Here is a 20,238-nt window from a genome sequence, read left to right on the forward strand (position 1 = left end):
CCGGTTACAAACGTTTTTCAAAGACCAACTCGACCGATCCAAGGCAACGTGTTCCTTTAAGAAGAACTCTGGCTCAAATATAGGATTTGCTTAACTGGTCTTTGTCATTCATAAGGTTACAATGTCATTACATTTACATTGCTGGTTTAAGTGTCTGCTAATCAGTAATTCAGGTTTCTTTAATCAGTAGGCATAATAGATGTGTCTCAGCAAAGTTGCCTTTTTCATGTTTCCTCAAGGGAACATTTTTAGTTTCCATAAGTTCAATCTATGGCCATTGTTCTTGCTTTTTTTAATGAATAAAATAATTGAAAATAAACTCATGTATGTTACATGGTATTTAATTTAAGTTTGTTTTTCTCATTCCCCCAAATTTCCGGCCAAACCTCACATCTAAGGTACAAGTTTCTTGATTTTTAGAAGTTATTTGACATATTTAAAATATATAAAGAAGCCTTTAAAGATCTGAACAAAAAAGAAGTATTTTAGTTGACACGTTCGGTTTTTATTTTTTCTTGAGTTTTTTAAAACAATTTTCTTGAGTTTTTTTTATATGTTTATGCATACCAAAGTACTGCATACTGAAAGAGCCTCCCTACGGACGGCAGATCAAACATGGCCGCCCCCATGAAACGCAAAAGTTGTGTGCTGCTGTGAAACTTTCATTTCTGCTGGTACTGCTTGTTATTGTATTTCGCTCGCTTATTGCAAGAAGACATAATGAACAAGGTAAGAGAAATTTTACTTATATACTGCATAATTTGGTTTTCGAGCATGTCGAGAGAGTAGTTTTTAAATTTGAAACAAATTCTGTCGTCCGACATGTCCGACCATGGACTATCATGGAGGTACCTCCATGGTCCGACACTCTATGGTCCGACCAAGCAAGGGGATCCCCCCGCAGTCGCACACATTTTGTTCGCACACAAAATATGCCACCACTACACTAGCACTACACTACACTACACAGCATGGAGCATCATCATGCACTGATGGAGCATCATCATACACTGATGGAGCATCATCATGCAATGATAACGTAGGAGGTCCTGTTTTCGAGGTGTCCCTAAAATCGTGGCAAATCTTTTACCTCTCTGTGCGCGATGTAAACAGTCCCTAGATAAAAATTGTGTAGTTTTATTTTCCAAGCAAAGAGTCTCCTCTCCCTTGACCAAAACTTAGAAACAGATAAGGCTCCACTGGATATTTGCACTTGTAAATGCAAAAAGTTTGGTATTTTAGGCATTTCTACAAGGTACAAAAATATGTCATAATGTTGAGGCCATATAAAAAATATTTGCACACCGAAAAAATTTCATCAAACACTATTTCAATTCACAATTCATGATGATCAAATCATGTGACTGAATATTTTTCTGAGCATTCTGGGGAAATAATACAGAGGCTTAAAGAAGCCATGTGCCTTATATCATTTTCTAATATTTTTGGAGATTTTTTGTTTAACCCCCGATCAATATTATTAATATTAAAATTTAAATGATCAGCTTGTTGATTCAATTATCACTGTTTATTTATACGCTTTATTATAAATTTTAAAAGAAAAAAAACCGGAAAAAATAAGTAAAAATCAGATTTGAAAGCCAATGATTATTCACACTTTTTATTAAATTATTTATTTTTGTTATTTTTTGCAAATTACCATGGTAATTTTAAAATTTCATTAAAAAATATTTTGAATAAAACGAAGACAACTGCTGGCTATAGATTCATACACAGAGTCTCAAAGAACACTTGTAGTCACTGTAGATGTTTCTTCCATGTATGGCTTCACCGGGAAACCATGCTTTCTTGTTTGCCGTGAAAACAGGAAAAATTCAAAACAAATGGGGCCATTTGAAGTCATCGAAGATCGGTGTGTAGTGTGAACATTTCAATGTCCATCAAGTTTTAATATGTGTTTGCATACTTCATATTAACAAAAGAAGGTAATTAGGGCATCGGTTGATATAAGGCATCATTATTTTTTTTTCCCAATTTAAAGAAAAAGGCATAACAGCGTGAAAACTGGTAAGGGGAGGATACATGCTCCATGAATGGAGGTAGCATTCCTGGCTCCCACCACCAGATAAAGAAAGAAACTAGAAATTGAGTACAGTACTGCACACTGCCACAGCACTGCACACTATTGTAATTACAAAAAAAAAGAAAAGAAAGTAAACTAAGAAGTTAAATTTAAAAGAAAAAGAACGGGCCTGAAAAAATAGGCCTTTTATCATAATTAAAAATGTAAATTGTCATGATAAAATATTATTAAGCCAAAACTCAAAAAGGGATAACAAAAAAAGTGCCCTAGTGGGAGCTGCCAGGTGAAGTTTCGGAAAAATGTTACAACCTCGCCACCAATTTCTGCCCCCTTTGTTTTCTTTTTCTTTTTCACCTGAGGATGTAAAAAAAAAATTTAAAAGTGAGTTTAAAAATGTATTTTGTCTTGAAGTTTTTTTTCAATCCCAGCAGTTTAGGCAGTCCTATTGGTGGTCGACGCAGACAAGTGAAATATACATTGCCTTTTACCTTCATTTTAACACTTCCCCCAATAATCATTGCGCATACCACAAACTGACCTAACTCGGTCACAGTTTTAAGTTGCAGTCTTAAATGTCTTTAACCACCATCAGGGTTTTTGCCGTGCGCACACGGCCAGGAATGTGACGGTTTCAAACCGACATTTAAGACCTCTTTACCGTTAATACTCATCCATTTGTATTGTTCACTTATCTGTATAGGAAAAGGCAGAAGAGTCAAGGGAGCGCGGCAATGCCTGTATGAAGAAAGGGAGTCCCACTGAGGCGTTCTTCTACTATACTGAAGCTATCAAATGGAATCCTACAGACCCTCGTCTGTACAGCAATCGTTCCCTCTCATTCCTACAGATCGACCAGCACTACCACGCACTAGAGGATGCCAAGAAGGCCATCAAACTCAATCCAAATTGGCCAAAGGTATTTGTGGTGACACCATTTATTTCCTTTCCGCAATTTCTATAATCTTGTGTAAACAAGAATTTTAACTACCCGGTAAGTGGTTTGTGGTAACACCGTGATCTATTTTGGGTACTGTGTGATGTTTCCGAAAAGAACCAGTGGTTAATGACTCAACGTTTAGATCAGTAGGCCTATACTGCTTGTGCACTAAAAGTTATTATACCATGCAAAGTTTTCAAGAGTTTTTGAACGATTCTTGTGCTGTTTTTTCCCCCTCTCCAAAACAAGCATTCCACTCTAATTACAACCCCTCTTGTTTCAATCCTCAGGGTCATTTTAGAAAGGGAGAGGTAGAGATGAGTACAGGGCATTACCAGGAGGCAGTCTGCTCATACCAAGTAAGTATTGCTTATTAGTTTTAAAGACACTGGACACCTTTGGTAATTGTCAAAGACCATGCAGTCTTCTCACTTGTAGTATCTCAACATTATATGCACAAAATAACAAACCTGTAAAAATTTGAACTCAATTCGTCGTCGAAGTTGCGAGATATTAATAAAAGAAAAAAACACCCTTGTTGCACCATGGTCACATGAAGTTGTGTGCTTTCAGATGCTTGATTTTGAGACCTCAAATTCTAAATCTGAGGTCTCAAAATCAAATTCGTGGAAAACTACTTCTTTCTCGAAAACTCCGTCACTTCAGAGGGAGCTGTTTCTCACAATGTTTTATACTATCGACCTCTCCCCATTACTTTTAATTAAGAAAGGTTTTATCATAATAATTATTTTGAGTAATTACCAATAGTGTCCACTGCCTTTAAAGGGAGGGTACTTATTTCTTTAGTAATTACGCCAAAGATTGTTAACCATAAATACTTCCTTGTTTTGAAGTACTGCAGCTGTTCATAATGTACATTCAGATGAGGAGTTAAACACTGATTCCCTTCTAAGGATTGTGATTTTAGCGACTGGGATTTTTAAACAAAATGTCAATCTGAGAAATATTTGTGTGTTCCAATTTTGGATTAGTCTCCCTGCAATGAATGACTCCAGATTTTTGCTACTGCCTTTTGAGATGAAATTTTCACAGGTTATTTTTATTGTTTTTATATATAATTTTATGGGAGTAAAACAAGTGAAAAGTTCCAAATCCAAAGGTATACCATGCCCTGTGTGCATTATTCTTGACTCATAGTTCCCTCTTTTCTTGTAGTCAAACTCGCTACTTATTTGACCAATAGATGTGACTGTTTCATTGCTCAGATGGTAGCAAGTGAAACCTGGCTGACCTTTGTAAAAAATAAAATTGTTCAGGCTGAACCCCGTTGACTATGAGCATGCTTCACTCAAATCAAAGCTTGTTGCCTAGGAATAAAAAGCATTCTCTACAAGTTAATTTAAACTCATAAATACAGAGAAATTTTTCAGATTGTTCAACTCTTTTCTGTCATTGAATTTTGTCATCACTAGTGGGATGCTCATTAGATTAATTTCTTTTGCAGCTGGCTATCAAAGGACCTGGATTTCATAGTGTGGAAGTGGGTTGAAGGATCTCTTTCATCATCAGGATATGTTCTCATCATGTTCTCTGTGGGCAATATTTTGAAACATTTTATTTTGAACATTTGACTATTCTTTTCTCAGATGCAAATTAAATATCTATTAAATCATGTGAACTTTCTTGTAAAATTAACATTGGTTATTACAGAAACAGTTGGCTCTAGTTATTTCAAGGTCACTTGGGCGGCCAGAAACCTCTTGGGAGGACAGAAAATCAAAGAACAAAGCGGAAATGAAATTCAGGACTTCAGAATGTAACTCAGAACCTCTTCTTTATCGTTCTCTTTATAATGAGACCGAACTCTCAAACTGTATTTTATTTTTTCAGGCAGCAGTAAGTTTAGATGACAAGGATCCTAAGTTGAAAGAAGCTCTTGAGAAAGCCAAAGAGGAATACAGAAAGTTGAAGTCGGGTAAGTTGTGGATATGAGCTGAAGTGGTAATAACAATAATAATATTTGGTTCTTATAGGGCTTTATCACACCCCTAAAGGGCGTATCAAAAGGCATAGTATTTTTCCTGCAAGATATGTGGAACTACGATTTGAAGTATGAGACCCACCATGTAATACTGTGGCTCAATATGCAGCCAACTGTTACACAGAGTGTGGCCTTTATGCTGCTCTGGTCTTGGGTGTTCACTGTCTCTTACGTAACTAAGCAAAAGCTTGCCCCTAAATCATGTGACAAAGCAACTGTCATGATAGATTGAGGAACTCAAATGTAAGGGGTAACTTGTGATCAAGCATGTCATTGTACCAGACAATATTAAACTCTAACACGCAAATGGTTTATTCAGAAGTTATCAAATTTTATACTTATTTTCTGTTAGCTGAAGTAAGGGGAGAGTAGCCTTGTTAGTCAGGTATATGCCAAGAGGAAAATAAAATGTCACATTTTATTGTTCATACAGTAACACAAAATTGCTAATTTTTTGCACAATTGATTTGTGACTTTGCATCATTGTCATTCATGTAGCCAAACTCAGAAACATGTCATCATTGCAAACTTGGTATCATTTTAAAGAACACGTAAGCTTTGCATTGATACTAAAACATATACAAAGAGAGTAATAAATAATAAAGATATACTTATATAGGATTTGAGGCATTGCATGGTGAGGTATCAATGTTTATTTGCTTTGCGGTAACACCATGTGTGTATCTACTTGCCAGCCAGAACAAACTCTACCTGGCAAGTAGATACACACATGGTGTTACCGCAAACCAAATATACAAAGATATACTTGATTAAAAAGAAAAAGTTTTCTAACTTTGTGTGAGCAGTTTAGTAATAATAAAATATCTGCATGAGCTTTTGTAGCAACACCTATTTCAACTCCAACAGTTAATACTGGATAGTGGACTGAATAGGAATTGTGGATTTTTGTCACACTACAGCACTGACTCAATACCATACTTTGTCTAAACTGTGTATAAAGCTGGACTGTATATGTAAACATTGGTTGACGTTGTTTTTCTTGATGCAGATATTTACTTATTATCAGTTAGTCAATAAAGTTATGTTATCCTCTTAACTTCACCATGTTCACTGTTATAAATGCTTTTATTTGTACCCATAACAAGATTGTAATGAATATGAGAAACCCAGAACCAAAATTAAAGCTTTTCATGTGTAATGTTTTTCTCTCTTTTTTTCAGCGGAGTTTAGAATTCCTGTGATTGGTACAACGATTGGTTTTATGGTTGGAGTCTTGATTGTCCTTGCTGATCATTATCTCACTGCCAAACCGTCACTTCAGGTAGTTATCTGATCAATAATTTAAGTGTGATATGAGGCAGAGGGTGTCCCTGGGCTGTTCCCATACTTTAGTACACTCTTTTTCCTGTTGTACCCCCCCCCAAAAAAAAAAAAAGAAATCAACAAAAAAATCTTCTAAAGAGTTCCTCCTGAGATTCCTAGAACACAATGAATTAGACACAGACACATAGGAGGGGGGGGGGGGGGGGTACACCGTGCGAAATATCGAGCACAAAAATGGCTTCCTAAGCTAGTGTCCGAGTTTGAAACAAAAGTACATTACCTATTTTGGATTTAGAAAATTAGGCATTACTTCTTGCAAAAGGGTCTCATCTCAAAACATTTTTTTTGTTCAGAATGGGAAAGTTCTGAAGAATCTTCATGTAGCTACCGAAGGCTGCCAATCAATCTTTCAGTTTCAGTATGACCTATTCATGGCACCCACATCAATTGCTCAGGTGCCTGTGCTTTTGCCAAGTGCCCTGTGCTTTTGCTGCGGTGCCCTTTCCAAAGTTCTAATACAAGTTTGAATTTTCCTCAAAGAAGAGCCCTTACCAGAGGAAAATTGCTGTGCCCATTCAAGAACGAAATTCAAGCCCTGCCTATTTGGCTGAACAGTACCTTAATATACTTTATATGAAATACTATCATATTGCTATGTGGGGACGAGTGTAATATCAATATTGTGAGGCAGTTAATTTGTATCTACTTGCTATTCTAGCCTCTTGCATTGAAGCTGATCTTCCTGGTGATATTTGCACTCATGGGATTTGGAGCTTCATGGACATATTTCTTCATACAAAACACATACAGAGAAGCCCTGCTACAGCCCCCTACAGATTTTTCAGGTGAGTAGACTCCTCATCTAAGAAGGTTTGCAACTTTTCAGCTGGTCAGCTGATTCCCTCTTTTTCTTGTCAAAACAATGCCAATGAAAACTGAAAAACACTGTATAAAAAGTTTTTCAATAAAAAAATTGCATGTCTGTCTAAGATCAGAGGTAGTGGTTGTCTGGGCAAAGTGAACAACAGAACTATTAATAATAATAATAAATAACTGTTGTATAGCGCTGTCCACAGACGTTTCAAAGCGCTTTAGCATCGTCTGAAATGATGTGTTTTTAACTGAGACTTGAATGAGCTGATGGAGGATGAGTCACGGATGTTGTTTGCATTCTTAAAGGGTCATTCCGTGTCAATTCAACACGCTTTTGGACCTGACCCTCACGGATTTATATGAAATTCGGTGTGCTGATTGGACTCCCTGAGAAACGCCCAAATCCCAAATTTTATGTAATTCGGATCATTATTTTGGGAGATACGGCTTAACGAACTTTTGACTAATTAGCATGACCTGCTATGTTTGGACAATCATATCTCCAAAAGTAAAACACCTACAGAGATAATATTTACATCATTTTGAAGCTCTTGACATGGCCCACATTTGATAACATAAAATCAAAAAATTTCCACGCACCACCGAAAAAATACGCAAAAATTTGACCTTTGACCTTGATTTGCGAAAATGCGTATTTTTCAAAATGCGTAATTTATTTTTAAATGCAAGTTTAAGATGTAAGCAACAATATTCTGAAAAAATGTGATGGGCACTCTTACAGTTTTTTTGTTATGATTTTTTTAACATTGGCTATCAAGGCCAAAACCATAAAAACGCATTGTACAACATACACAATGTACAGTGTACAGAGTATTGTGTGGTAGTGTGTACACGCACATTAAAAACCATGTCACCCTGGTAATAATGTGGAGTCCAAAAGTTTGTTTCATGACATGACTTAATGAGCTAATTCATTTCATCCCCTTGATTTAATATAGGAGACACTGTGTATCAGACATACATGTACTGTATACATGTAAATACAATACAATGTGAATACTCTGTACACTGTACATGTACAGTGTACAGAGTATTCACATTTAGTGCTTTAAAAGTCAATTCCCTGGAGGATGGATCATAGAGAAAAATGTGTTGTGACCCATTTAAATCACACAGCAAGAAAAAAAGCAGGCTTAAAGCAGGTATCATAAAGGTTTATATTGGAGCATCCAAGTCTTCATTTCACTCGAGCACAGTTTATGCACCGGCTATCGCAAGAAGATATCTGAATTGTCGCCTGAGAAAATACTCTCAACAACTGAAAGTTCTAGCAGTGATCCAGAAGTTCAGGCACCATCAATGTCATCTGCACATCAGGATGTTTTTGTGCAGCCAAATACAGACATTAACATTATCAATGAGGCTATGACAATTATTGGTGGTATCTCCTATCATAAGTAAGAAGAAAGCTCATGGAAGTTACATGGAAAACAAAGTTAAGAGAATAGAGACAACAATTAAGTAGAAACGGGAAACTGCTCCAGGAAAACAGTTCGGTGATGATGAAAGTGAGATGATAAGTCAGTTGAAACAAAAATTTCATTCCTTGACCAAGAAAAGTGAAGAAGTTCAAGTCTTGACCGTCTTACCAGTGAGTTGGAGTATCAAAAGAATAGCAGTTTATTTTTGGAGCATCAAACTACATGCCAAGAAAAGCAAAGAAACTGGTGAATTAGCAGGGAATGCTTTCCATTCCAAATCCTAGCGCTGGAAATCTCTTTCATTTAAAATGGTGCAAACTGTGAGAGACTTTTACTTGTTCGAGTCCGTCAGCAGACAAATGCCAGGGATGAAAGACTTTGTGTCGGTTACTGTTGATGGTGAGAAGAAACATCTCCAGAAACATCTTGTTCTTTGTAATCTGAAAGAAGTGTTTGAACTTTTCAAGGAAACAATCCTCCTGAAAGTTTTGCTGAAAATTTGCTGAACTTGGGCTGAAGCAGTGCATCCTTGCCGGATCTAGTGGAGTGCATTCAGTTTGTGTTCGTACTAACATCAAAATGTGAAACTCAAAATGTGAATGATTATCTTTGAATTTCTAATGTACATGTATCATGTACACATAACTACACATAATACTGTACATGTACATGTACATACATGTACATACATGTACGTACAATGCGTTTTTATAAACTGCGCCAATAAAGTATCTAAACACTTACAAATGGTCAGATATATCGGAACCTGAAATAGTATGCCAAAAAATAATTATTCATTTCTATTCACCGTTAATTTCTGCACATTTTGACACATCTTGTATTGCGCTACGATGTTGTTTAGTGGATTTATGGACACTTGAGTGGCTTAAGGTCGAATTTCAAAAGTTGCAAAAGCCCCTATTCAAGCTAAATCGTTGTATTGTGACGAGTAAGATCAGCGTTTCTTTTGCCCGCCCTTTATAAATTATTTGTTTGTCGCGTTTTGGATAAATCGGTTGCGATGAACATCAGCAATAATTGTCAGTAACCAAGCAAAGGGGTCAAAGATGGGAGGCATACAACAAAATGGGTTAAGAGCCAGAATCCCTGATTATGGTAAGACAGGGAAAGGTGTTTCAAGATAACAGGAAAGATGGCTCAACTGACCAAACAGGAAAGAGGACGGATCGTTGGTTTGATAGAAGCCGGTATGTCGATTCGAGCTGCAGCTCATCAAGTTGGAACGTCACCAGCGACGGTCAGTAAAATGGTGGAATGGCTACCAAGCTCAGGGAAATGTGGACGACCTGCCAAGGAGTGGCCGCCCGAGTGTGACTTCTGCAGCAGAAGAAAGTGAACAAGTCCATCAAGCCTGACACCACTCTCGAGGGATTGCGACGCATCCTGATCAGGAAATGGCAGGGGATTGACCAGGGACAGATCAGATGTCTCGTTTGGAGTATGAGAAGACGACTCCTTGCCGTTAACAGTGATGGAGGACACACCAAGTATTGAGGACAGGATATCAGCAGTTTTAGAGTTAAAGATACGGCCATAAATTTCATGGTCAAGTAAACGAAACGAGTTTGTGTCTTTTGTCTTGATTTTGTCTGTGTGTGAGGCTTGTGTGAGTTCCCTTCTGGAATTGGGGTGAATAGGGGCTTTTGCAACTTTTGAAATTCGACCTTAAGCCACTCAAGTGTCCATAAATTCACCAAACAACATCGTAGCGCAACATAAGATGTGTCAAAATGTGCAGAAATTAACGGTGAATAGAAATGAATAATTATTCTTTGGCATACTAATTCAGGTTCCGATAAATCTGACTATTTGTAAGTGTTTAGATACTTTATTGGCGCAGTTTAGTTTTGGCCTTGTTAGCCAATGTTAAAAAAATCATAACAAAAAAACTGTAAGAGTGCCCATCACAATTTTTCAGAATATTGTTGCTTACATCTTAAACTTGCATTTATAAAATAATTACGCATTTTGAAAAATATGCATTTTCGCAAATCAAGGTCAAAGGTCAAATTTTTGCGTATTTTTTCGGTGGTGCGTGGAAATTTTTTGATTTTATGTTATCAAATGTGGGCCATGTCAAGAGCTTCAAAATGATGTAAGTATTATCTTTGTAGGTGTTTTACTTTTGGAGATATGATTGTCCAAACATAGCAGGTCATGCTAATTAGTCAAAAGTTCGTTAAGCCGTATCTCCCAAAATAATGATCCGAATTACATAAAATTTGGGATTTGGGCATTTCTCAGGGAGTCCAATCAGCACACCGAATTTCATTTAAATCCGTGAGGGTCAGGTCCAAAAGCGTGTTGAATTGACACGGAATGACCCTAAAGGAACACGTTGCCTTGGATCAGTCGAGTTGGTCATTGAAAAGCGTTTGTAACCATTTGTTATACATGCAAATTATGGTTAGAAAGATGTTTTAAAAGTAGAATACAAATGATCCACACACATTTGCCTCAAAATTGCGTCGTATTCCTTTTACTTTGCGAACTAACACGGTCGGCCATTTATGGGAGTAAAAAATTTGACTCCTATAAATGGCCGACCGTGTTTGTCGACGAAGTAGAAGGAAAACGATGCAATTTCGAGTGATACTTGTGTGGATTATTATATTCTACTTTTAAAATATCTCTCTAACCATATGCATTTTTCAACAAACGGTTACAAACGCTTTTCAAAGACCAACTCGACCGATCCAAGGCAACGTGTTCCTTTTAGGTCAAATAGATGCTGGTTGGACACTTTTCAGGTTGGACTGCGTGTTTAGCAGAGTGTCTGTCAGTTCAATGTGTTTTGGGGCTGAGGTTTCTGGGATAGGAGGTGTTATTCTACTTTATGCATATGTTGAGATACACCAAGTGAAAAGACTGGTATTTGACAATTACCAATAGTGTCAAGTGTCTTTAAAAATCGAAGAATACATGATTGTAATGTGAAAACAATAGACAAATAACTGCTCAGTCACATCCCTCCTCACTAGCCCAACCATAAATTGAGCTAAATCTTGCAGTCTGCAGTCAAGCCCAAATGGTTGATCATTGTTTCTTGACATTTCAAGCCAAGATAACACAAGGTTTTGTACTTTGTTTCCAACTTCTTCATCCAGATAAGAAAGATGACAAGAAAGCGACAGATGACAAGAAAGCTAAAGATGCCAAGTCTACTGAGGGGAGCAGGAAAACTCCTCAGAGAAAAGAAAATGATGGGAAAACATCAACAGAGACCAGACAGAGAAGAAAAAAGGAAAAAACATAACATTTTTATATGTAGGCCTAAGCTTTGTGTAATTTTTCTCTAAAACATTTGAAGTAAATTTGAACTGTAATTGATCTCAGTTACTTAATTTTAATGCTATTCAAAATAGCACAGTATCTTGACCTAAATTTAAAATTAAATCAGCTCTTGACACCACTCTGCCAGCACTTATGAGCCACGGACTTCAAGTTATGGAGGGAGATTAAACTAGAGTCAATACAAAATGACTGACATCTACACAGTGGATGGTATTTTTCTGTCATAAGATTGAATTCTTTATTCAGATTAATTTATGTTACATTACTCTCTTTCCTTTTCTCTCTTTAAATAAGAACACTGTATATGTACAGTATTTCCAAGTATAAGGTGATATGATTGGTTAGGATCAGATACAAAATATTGTAAAAACTTCCATCTAAAGACTTGCTCATTTGAAACTTGTCTTTACAACTATTGTCTGAAATACTGACAAATGTGAGAAAAATCTTCATGAAGCCTCAATTATTAGTTTTATCCCCGAGGCTTTGATCCAGAGCGCCATTTGAGTTTTGTGAACATTAATGCATAGCTGCACACAGTGGAACCGATAATATGACCGCAAAACTGACATCCACTATTATGGTGGCTAAAATGGTCATCCCATTTAATTTTAGAATTTCCTACTAATTTTTCATAAACAAAAAGAGACTTCATCCCCAGTACTTTGTTATACTGAAAAATACACTTAAATTACTTCTGTGATGACAAAATGATAGTTATTGTCTACTGTTTCGCATAAAAGTAAATAAGAGAATGTTTGGATGCAACCAATAAGAAACCAGTACTCCTTAGTTTTTACCCATTCAATTTTTGTTTTTCACTTATGAATCGACCATAGGTGTTATGGGATATGAGTCTAGCTAGTGTTTAAAGGAACACGTTGCCTTGGATCGGTCGAGTTGGTCTTTGAAAAGCGTTTGTTATAAAATGTATATAGGTAGAAAGATGATGTCAAAGTAGAATACAATGATCCACACAAACATGCCTCGAAATTGTACGGTTTTCCTTTTACCTCGTCGACTAACACAGTCGGCCATTTATGGGAGTCCAATTGTTGACTCCCATAAATGGCCGACCGTGTTAGTTTCGCACAGTAAAAGGAAAACCATGCAATTTCGAGGCAAACTTGTGTGGATCATAGTATTCTACTTTTAAAACATCTTTCCAACCATATGCATTTAATAACAAACGGTTAAAAACGCTTTTTTATAGACCAACTCGAACGATCCAAGGCAACGTGTTCCTTTAAAGCTTCTCATCACTGTGGCCCTGGTTCGATTTCAAGCTAAGGCCATAATTCGAGTTGTGCATTGGTTCTCTCCTGGGCCACAAGAGTTTTTCTCAGGTCCTACATTTTCCTCCAACACAAACATTTTAGATTAAACAGTTAAAGACCTGCTTGAACGAAAAAGTGAAGTCGTAAACTTTGCTGAATTTCACTTAAAATGTTTTCAATGAATAAGGAAATCGAGTCATATGACTATAAATAGATTTCAATTGTGTAAAAAAATAATCTTTTTGAATGCCCTTATCCAGCGCTTTTCTGAGAGATTTGCGAAAAGCCCTGTTACGTAATCACTCTCAAAACGTCATCTCTGGGAGCTCCAATTTGTAAAGCCGCTTTGTTGCAGCGTGGAGGCATAACAAAGCAAGCTCCCAGAGATGACGTCAGCGGCATTGTCCTTTGACGTGCAGTCAACAGCAGAAGAGTTTTTAGTTTTTCAAAACCTTAGGGTTGGGGCCTGATTTTTTATGGTGAACAAGTGCATTATAAACAAGTTAAAATACCATTTCCGTTGAAAACATTCCGCTCAGGTAGGTGTTTAAGATCTCTGGCTGTGCTCCCATATGTATGGGTCATCAATGTGGCTGGCTGCCACAAAGGTGCCTTCACATGCCTGTGGCTAGACCATGTTGTAGCCACACCTTTGGCAATTCAGCTTCTCAGCTGTGAGTAAGGAGACTTCCAAGTATGTACTATTATTATAATATTTAAAGTCACCTGGAAGTGGTATTTTTTCAAAATAAAGCATTTGTCACTAATATATGTGTTTTGATGAGTTGAATGTGAATAAACAGTTAACTAAGGTTTTAAAAAATCAGTTCTTATGTTATTTACAAATTTAAGAGTAGACCCCGACCCGAGAGGGCGCTGTTCGTGACGTCAATCGAGGCAGACTTTGCCTGTAATGCGTAGAGTAAACACAATTGCAAAGTACATGTACGGACCAATTCATGAGTTTGTACGTTTCAAAAAATTTTGTTTTTGTTTTTTTCCGGCAATGCCGACCAGGTGTATTGCTGCTGAATGCAGAAAAACACTTTTTTGAAATGTACCAACTCACGATTTGGACGTACATGTACTTTGCACGTGTGTTTACTATACGCATTGCAGGCAAAGTCTGCCTTGAATGACGTCACAAAAGGGGTAGGCGGAGTCAGCCCCCTAAACAACTTTATGTATTTTTTAAACATATAAATCATGACAAACAATTACTAAAAAAATTGTTTTATTGTTCGTAAGCATATACTCTTACGTTTGAAAGAAAAACAATTCTATTTCCAGGTGACTTTAACACATTATCGTTCCAATACTTCAAAGGTTTATATGAGTTATGTTTATACATGATGTGTTTTTGTGATTTTATAAAACTAAAAAGCCTTATGGTCGCCAATAAAATAAGAACAAGCATTATATAAAAGAATAAATTTGGTGCATGCTTCTCTTTTGTTGTTGTCTTTTAGGAAAGGGTCTGTGTACATTTGGTAATGACTCTGAAAAATATTGGCAATAGAAACTTGGTGAGAAGAACAACTTTGGATCGTACAATGAAATTTGAGCGACTTTTCACCTGGATTTATGGCAGTTATGGAAAAATATAACACTTTTTATCCCAAAAGTTTGAATCTGAGACAGTATTGCTTCCCAGATTGTGTTGTCCAATTACAGATAACAGCTCCAGATTTTTGACAATAGAGAGGTTTTGCAAGTGTACGGATACACATACAGATACCGTTATGCCGACACTGTGTGTGTTCACAGGACGCGTACCCGCAACTATTGTATTTTGCACACAACTTACCAACGGATATGGGAGCTCATACACGTCGTAGAAAAACGGATTCTGTTTTTGCAGACTTTCAGTTGTATTTTTGTCCCAGATCAAAAACATTTCCCACGGAATTGCTTTCACTGGTATCGTTCTTGATATAGATAGTAAATTGTTAGTCATTTGCAAGCACAACGACGCCATGCAGTGTATAAAGCACAGGGTCTCTGTCGGTCATGTTTGTCAGAAAAACACTCATTGATAAATGCGAGCGCACTCAAGTGAAACATACTTGTAGATTGCGAAACAAAATCCAACACGCGGCTGACATAAACGGTTACAGTTATTATATCCGTATCTGTATCCGCAATGCATGCAAAACCTCTCTACTACCTCAAAAATAATACCACCTTTTGAAATGTAACTTACACAGGCTAGTTTTGATGGTATACTGTATATAGGATTGAAACGGAGTTGGTTCCAAGAGGGTTAAATACAGTATCTTTCCTGTAATGACATTGATACTTTTTGAGAAAAATTCATTTTCACTTAGAAAACACAAAGAAGAAATATTATAGACCAATTGCGCTGCCAATGTTTACATGTGATCAAGTGACCTATAGTGGGTACAGAAAAACCCAGCTACACAGTAAAGACATGGGAAGACTTGTACTGATGGACCATATTTGGCTGTATTTTCAATAAATAACACTTTAACTAAAAACGGAGCCCTTTTTAGAAAGTTGAATATTGTGACATTGATTTAAATGACATTTTCTGTTTGATGTTCCTAGTATTCTACTATAAAAGAGGTTTCTTTTGAGAGTATGGTTAGACTGCGTAAATTAGTGAGGTTTGAGCGAGCTCACGCGCCGTTGCGTTGTGCACGGCATGAGGTTGGGCTGTGATGGGGAGATCGCGAAGTTGTCCAACTCAAAGCTGACAGCTACCCCTTCTAATCAAACAATTTGAGGGTGAAAATAAATGAATTTTTAATGGTTCTTAATGAGATTTTTATAGAAAATATTGGCAGCAAAATCATTACAAAAAGGGCAATGTAAAACCACACTTTCGTGCACAAACACATGACATCGTGTGAACAGTCTCGTGGAATTTCCTGAAGTGGAACTGTGTTTACCCATTACTGGCATTGTTCAGCCACCGGTAAGGTCTCATGTTACAAACTCCGGAATATTCTTCAGTGATTTCGAGAATTTAGTTATTTTAGAGCCAAAAACTGCAACAGTATCATGAGTTTTTAACACACGTTTATATGCAGTACGCCGTGTTTGTTAACATCCATTACCCACTTTAGGTCACGTGACGCACGGAGCGCAATCGGTGTATTATTGACTTTAAGTGCAGTTCCTTATTTACATATTTAGCCTAATACATTACATATATACAGGTGCATAAATACAAAAAGTATGTACAGCAGCAAGTTCATTGGCAGTTTAGGGTTCTTTCAACACAGCCCAAAACAGTCTACACTTCAAATTTTACGAGGTCCCCGCCACTCTCGTTCTCAATCTGGTTATAGACCCACTTTCTATTACAGCGACACTGCACTCCACATTTAGTTGAGGTGCACTGAGGGCATGGGTAATGGCACCCGGGACACTTGTCATTCAGGCAATCACACAAGTTTTTGTGTGTGTCAAGAAGTCTACCTTTTTCATCGTACATCACCTGTTGTCTTGCTTTTTGCCTGGAATATGAACAAGAAAAATAAAAAAGTAAATTAGTGTGAAACTCCTAAATACAAGCTCTTTACTGATACGCAATATAGGAGACTTAAAGCCATGGACACTTTCGGTAAACAGTATTGTTCAAAGCCCCACACTTTGTGTATGACAACTTATACATAAAATAACAAACCTGTGAAAATTTAGGCTCAATCGGTCATCGGAGTCGGGAGAAAATAACGGGAAAACCCCCCCTTGTTTCGCTGTGTCATGACATGTGTTTAAAGTAAATCCGTAATTCTAGATATCGAGAATTGATAATTGTTTTAATGTTTTCTCAAAAAGTAAAGCATTTCATGGAATAATATTTCAAGAGAAGTCTTTCACCATTATCTTCTGTAAACCCAGTAAGTTATTTGTAAATCTGTGAACTTTTTTTTTTCTGTTCCGAAAGTGTACAATGGCTTTAACAGACTGAGCTTGCAAGCGAACGCTCAGTATTGGGCACGTAGGTCTGTGCATGCGCAATAGGACCGTCTAAAAGTCTCCCATTGTCAATACACTCTGGTCTCTGACCAGGCAGAGACAGTAACTGACCTGGGCCCCAATAAACTGCAACATGTACATGTGTGTCACCTGTACAATTTGTGACTGGTATCATGCTCAATTATGCTTAGCAGAAATGTGTCAAGCAATATGTTTTGCTGAGGCAGCTCTCTGAAATACGGCCATGAGGTTTACGTGCATTTGAACTAAAACTTAACTTAACATACAGAGCTCTATAAAACACGTATGCAAACATTCAAAGCTTGGGTCTTTTGGCTTAACTGAAATACAATTTTCCAATCAGATGATCTCAGGCCCAGTCACACTGGCCTTGATAACAAGAATGTTAACAATGGACGCCCTCAATTGGTTGAATGAGCGAAGGCGTATTCTGCGGGGAGCATTTCAACCAATAGAATGCGCTCTCTTTGCGTTGTGATCGTTATCGCTTTTGTTATCGCTGCAGTGTGACTTGACCTTAACTCTTTGTTTTAGTAGCATAGAAAACTATAGTAACGTAGACAAATTCTCTGTATGAAGTTTTCAAATAAATGCCGAGCACTACCTTTGACAAATTCCACATGAAATGTATATACCATTTATTTGCAAAATCCCTTTTTAATTAGGCACTCACTTCATATCTGTTCTCTGGAATGTCCTTCTCAATTTCCTCATTTCTCGTTCACTGTTTTCAGGGTCAAAGGTACTCATGTCAAATTGCCGTCTGCCAGGGTTTTTGAATTCCAGACTCTTCAGAAGTTTCTGTGCGGCCTGATGATAAAGGTTTTTATAGTGAAAGTCACAAAACATGTCACACAGACAAAAAATAATAATGGCAATTGACCTTGTTTGAAGTTTATGAACAAATTGTTAATCAAAAGTCATATTCCATTTAATATATTGTACACTAAGAAAAAAGCATATACAATACAGGCAGCACCGCACGTTAAAAGAACTAGAACAGCGAAGCTGCCATGGTGAGCTGCCGATCACCAGATAGAACCAATGACTGACAGAAAAACCAATCATTTGATCAACTGATGGTCAAAGGGGTGGGGACATTGACAAATATGAAGTAATGACCATTTAAGGTTTTCATTGATTTAGCTCATGCAACTGGAACCAGTGATCTTTGAGTTTTATCTTTTCATATTACATACATAAGCAGCAATATTTGATCATCGTTTTTAATCGATACATCATTGCAATAAGGAGTTATGACCATAAGGTGTTCATTGTTTTAGCTCATTCAACTGGAACCAGTTATAAACTCTTTGATGTTTATCTTTTCATATTATCAACACCTTGGGCCACATAAAAAAAAAAATTGTTGATCGTCCTTTTTTTTTGCGGATGGGGGAGGGAGGGAGGTTTTTTTAATTGTTTTTATATTTTTTATAAAGTTTTGTTGACATGCAAAATATGAAATCAAGAATAAAGAAATCATCACAATCACTATAAAACAGAGGGTTTGTGTTTTTGATTTTTTTAAATAGTTTTGTCAGACAAATTTAACTCCTAGATGACATTTTCTGTAAACTTTTTCAAACAACTAAGCACAGTGTAGCCCAAGTAAATATTTGAAGAATTGTTCTTGCTTTGCCAACATGAATAAAACCTTCTTTAAACATCTTTTCAAACCTGTACATTTTGAAAAAAATATCAGCTGAAAAGGTTGTTTTTTATGAAAAAAAAAAAGGGGGCGGGGTTTTGAACGGTCGGTGGTTTTTTTTTTATGTGTCCTTAGCAGCAATATTTGATTTAAGTTTTAAATTGGTAAATCGTTACAAAAGAAGGTATGACCATTTGAGTTATGACCGTTTATGTTTTTCATTGTTTCAGCTTATTCAACTGGAACAAGTGACAGAGAGTAAAACTTTAAGATTTTAATTTGTTTTTTGTTTAAATCCAGATGTCAATGTTTGGGCCTGAAAAAAACTTTGAAATTTTTGTTATTTCAAAAACTGTGACATTTTTTTATTCCAAAAACCCCAACATTATTTGAAAACATAGCTTAAAATTACCCAAAATTACTGGCAATTATATATAACACTTCTCACTTGGGCTTGTTCATACAAAAACAACTGAACTCAAAGACTTAAACTTAAACCAAATACTTTGACATTTCCAAAAACTTTAACGGACAGACGTGTCTAATTTACCTCAATGAGATATCCCTTTTCTGTAAAAATTAGTGGAAAAGTGGTGGCGCCATACAGAAAGTTATCATAATATTTCTTTGGTAAAGTTATAGTATCTAATTTACCCGTATACTTCCGAAGATATCCCTTTTTGTAAAAATAAAAAAGTGGTGGTGTGATACAGAAAGTTATCCACACAATGGAAAAGTTTCCGTATGGCACACCACTTAAGCACTTTTTCATTTGATATGAAATAATATATATAGACTTTAAATTATAATATCCTCTAAATAAATTACCTCAATCAATAACACTATTAATATTATGTATTAAGTCGAGATATCCCGTTTTGTAAAAATGAGAATGATGAGATGAGGATGAGTGGAAAAAGTTGTCATAACACAACTGGTCAAGGGAATAGCACAACTGGTTAAGGGCATATGGCAATGCTGGAAAGGCAACGTTATCAATACCTCGGGAAGTTTTGAACCGTCTTTTTGGTCTTGGGTTACTGATTCTTTAGATGGGTCGTTATTAGAGATAGCTTCGTCCTCTTCATCATCATCGTCTAGAACAATTATGATATCTTCTGTGTTGTCTAACATTTGAAAAGGCTTCTTATCCTGCTTGCGAATCATTTCACCCTTGTAGTATTTCATGGGCGCAGACATCTTGAATGAACGATGTGCATGCTGGGTAAAAAAACTTAGGCTCAATCCTTTGTACCTTTGTATACACAGAAACAAATTAAAAATACTGTTTAATTATTGCTTAAATTTTATTTTGGTATAAATTGGATAATTTTTTAATTTATTATTTAACATTTTTTACAATCAAATCTTAATTTATTGAAATAATTTAATACCCAACAATCACATATTTTAGCCTGCACCAATATCTTTCGGGTTTCACCGTTTG

At 36.5% G+C, this 20,238-nt stretch overlaps 2 protein-coding genes across 2 annotated transcripts; one reads left to right on the forward strand and one right to left on the reverse strand.

The window, feature by feature from the left end:
- The first annotated feature begins 607 nt into the window (after positions 1 to 607).
- Positions 608 to 12,806, forward strand: LOC139941854 (dnaJ homolog subfamily C member 7-like). The gene is made up of 7 exons (XM_071938484.1): positions 608 to 729; positions 2,745 to 2,960; positions 3,272 to 3,340; positions 4,833 to 4,917; positions 6,165 to 6,265; positions 6,986 to 7,112; positions 11,711 to 12,806. Exons 1-7 carry the CDS (start codon positions 721 to 723, stop codon positions 11,857 to 11,859), a joined length of 756 nt encoding a protein of 251 aa, XP_071794585.1. The 5' UTR covers positions 608 to 720; the 3' UTR covers positions 11,860 to 12,806.
- Positions 12,807 to 13,089: 283 nt separating this feature from the next.
- Positions 13,090 to 19,991, reverse strand: LOC139941855 (ARL14 effector protein-like). Its single transcript, XM_071938485.1, has 3 exons — positions 19,794 to 19,991; positions 17,814 to 17,950; positions 13,090 to 16,656 (listed from the first exon to the last, which is right to left on the reverse strand). The coding sequence occupies exons 1-3, from the start codon at positions 19,989 to 19,991 to the stop codon at positions 16,434 to 16,436; spliced, it is 558 nt and encodes a 185-aa protein (XP_071794586.1). The 3' UTR covers positions 13,090 to 16,433.
- Between the last annotated feature and the right edge of the window lie 247 nt (positions 19,992 to 20,238).

Source organism: Asterias amurensis, chromosome 9 (genome assembly GCF_032118995.1).
Source record: "Asterias amurensis chromosome 9, ASM3211899v1".
NCBI lineage: Eukaryota > Metazoa > Echinodermata > Asteroidea > Forcipulatida > Asteriidae > Asterias > Asterias amurensis.

Bases quoted from the DNA above. Each gene is read 5' to 3' on its own strand.
- LOC139941854 (XM_071938484.1), top strand. The intron at 3,341-4,832 runs GTAAGTATTGCT...TTATTTTTTCAG, and splicing joins AGGCAGTCTGCTCATACCAA to GCAGCAGTAAGTTTAGATGA. The intron at 4,918-6,164 runs GTAAGTTGTGGA...TCTTTTTTTCAG, and splicing joins ATACAGAAAGTTGAAGTCGG to CGGAGTTTAGAATTCCTGTG.
- LOC139941855 (XM_071938485.1), bottom strand. From the start codon at position 19,991: ATGTCTGCGCCCATGAAATACTACAAGGGTGAAATGATTCGCAAGCAG. The intron at 17,951-19,793 runs GTATTGATAACG...CTTTATCATCAG, and splicing joins ACGGTTCAAAACTTCCCGAG to GCCGCACAGAAACTTCTGAA. The intron at 16,657-17,813 runs GTGAGTGCCTAA...TTCATATTCCAG, and splicing joins TTCCAGAGAACAGATATGAA to GCAAAAAGCAAGACAACAGG.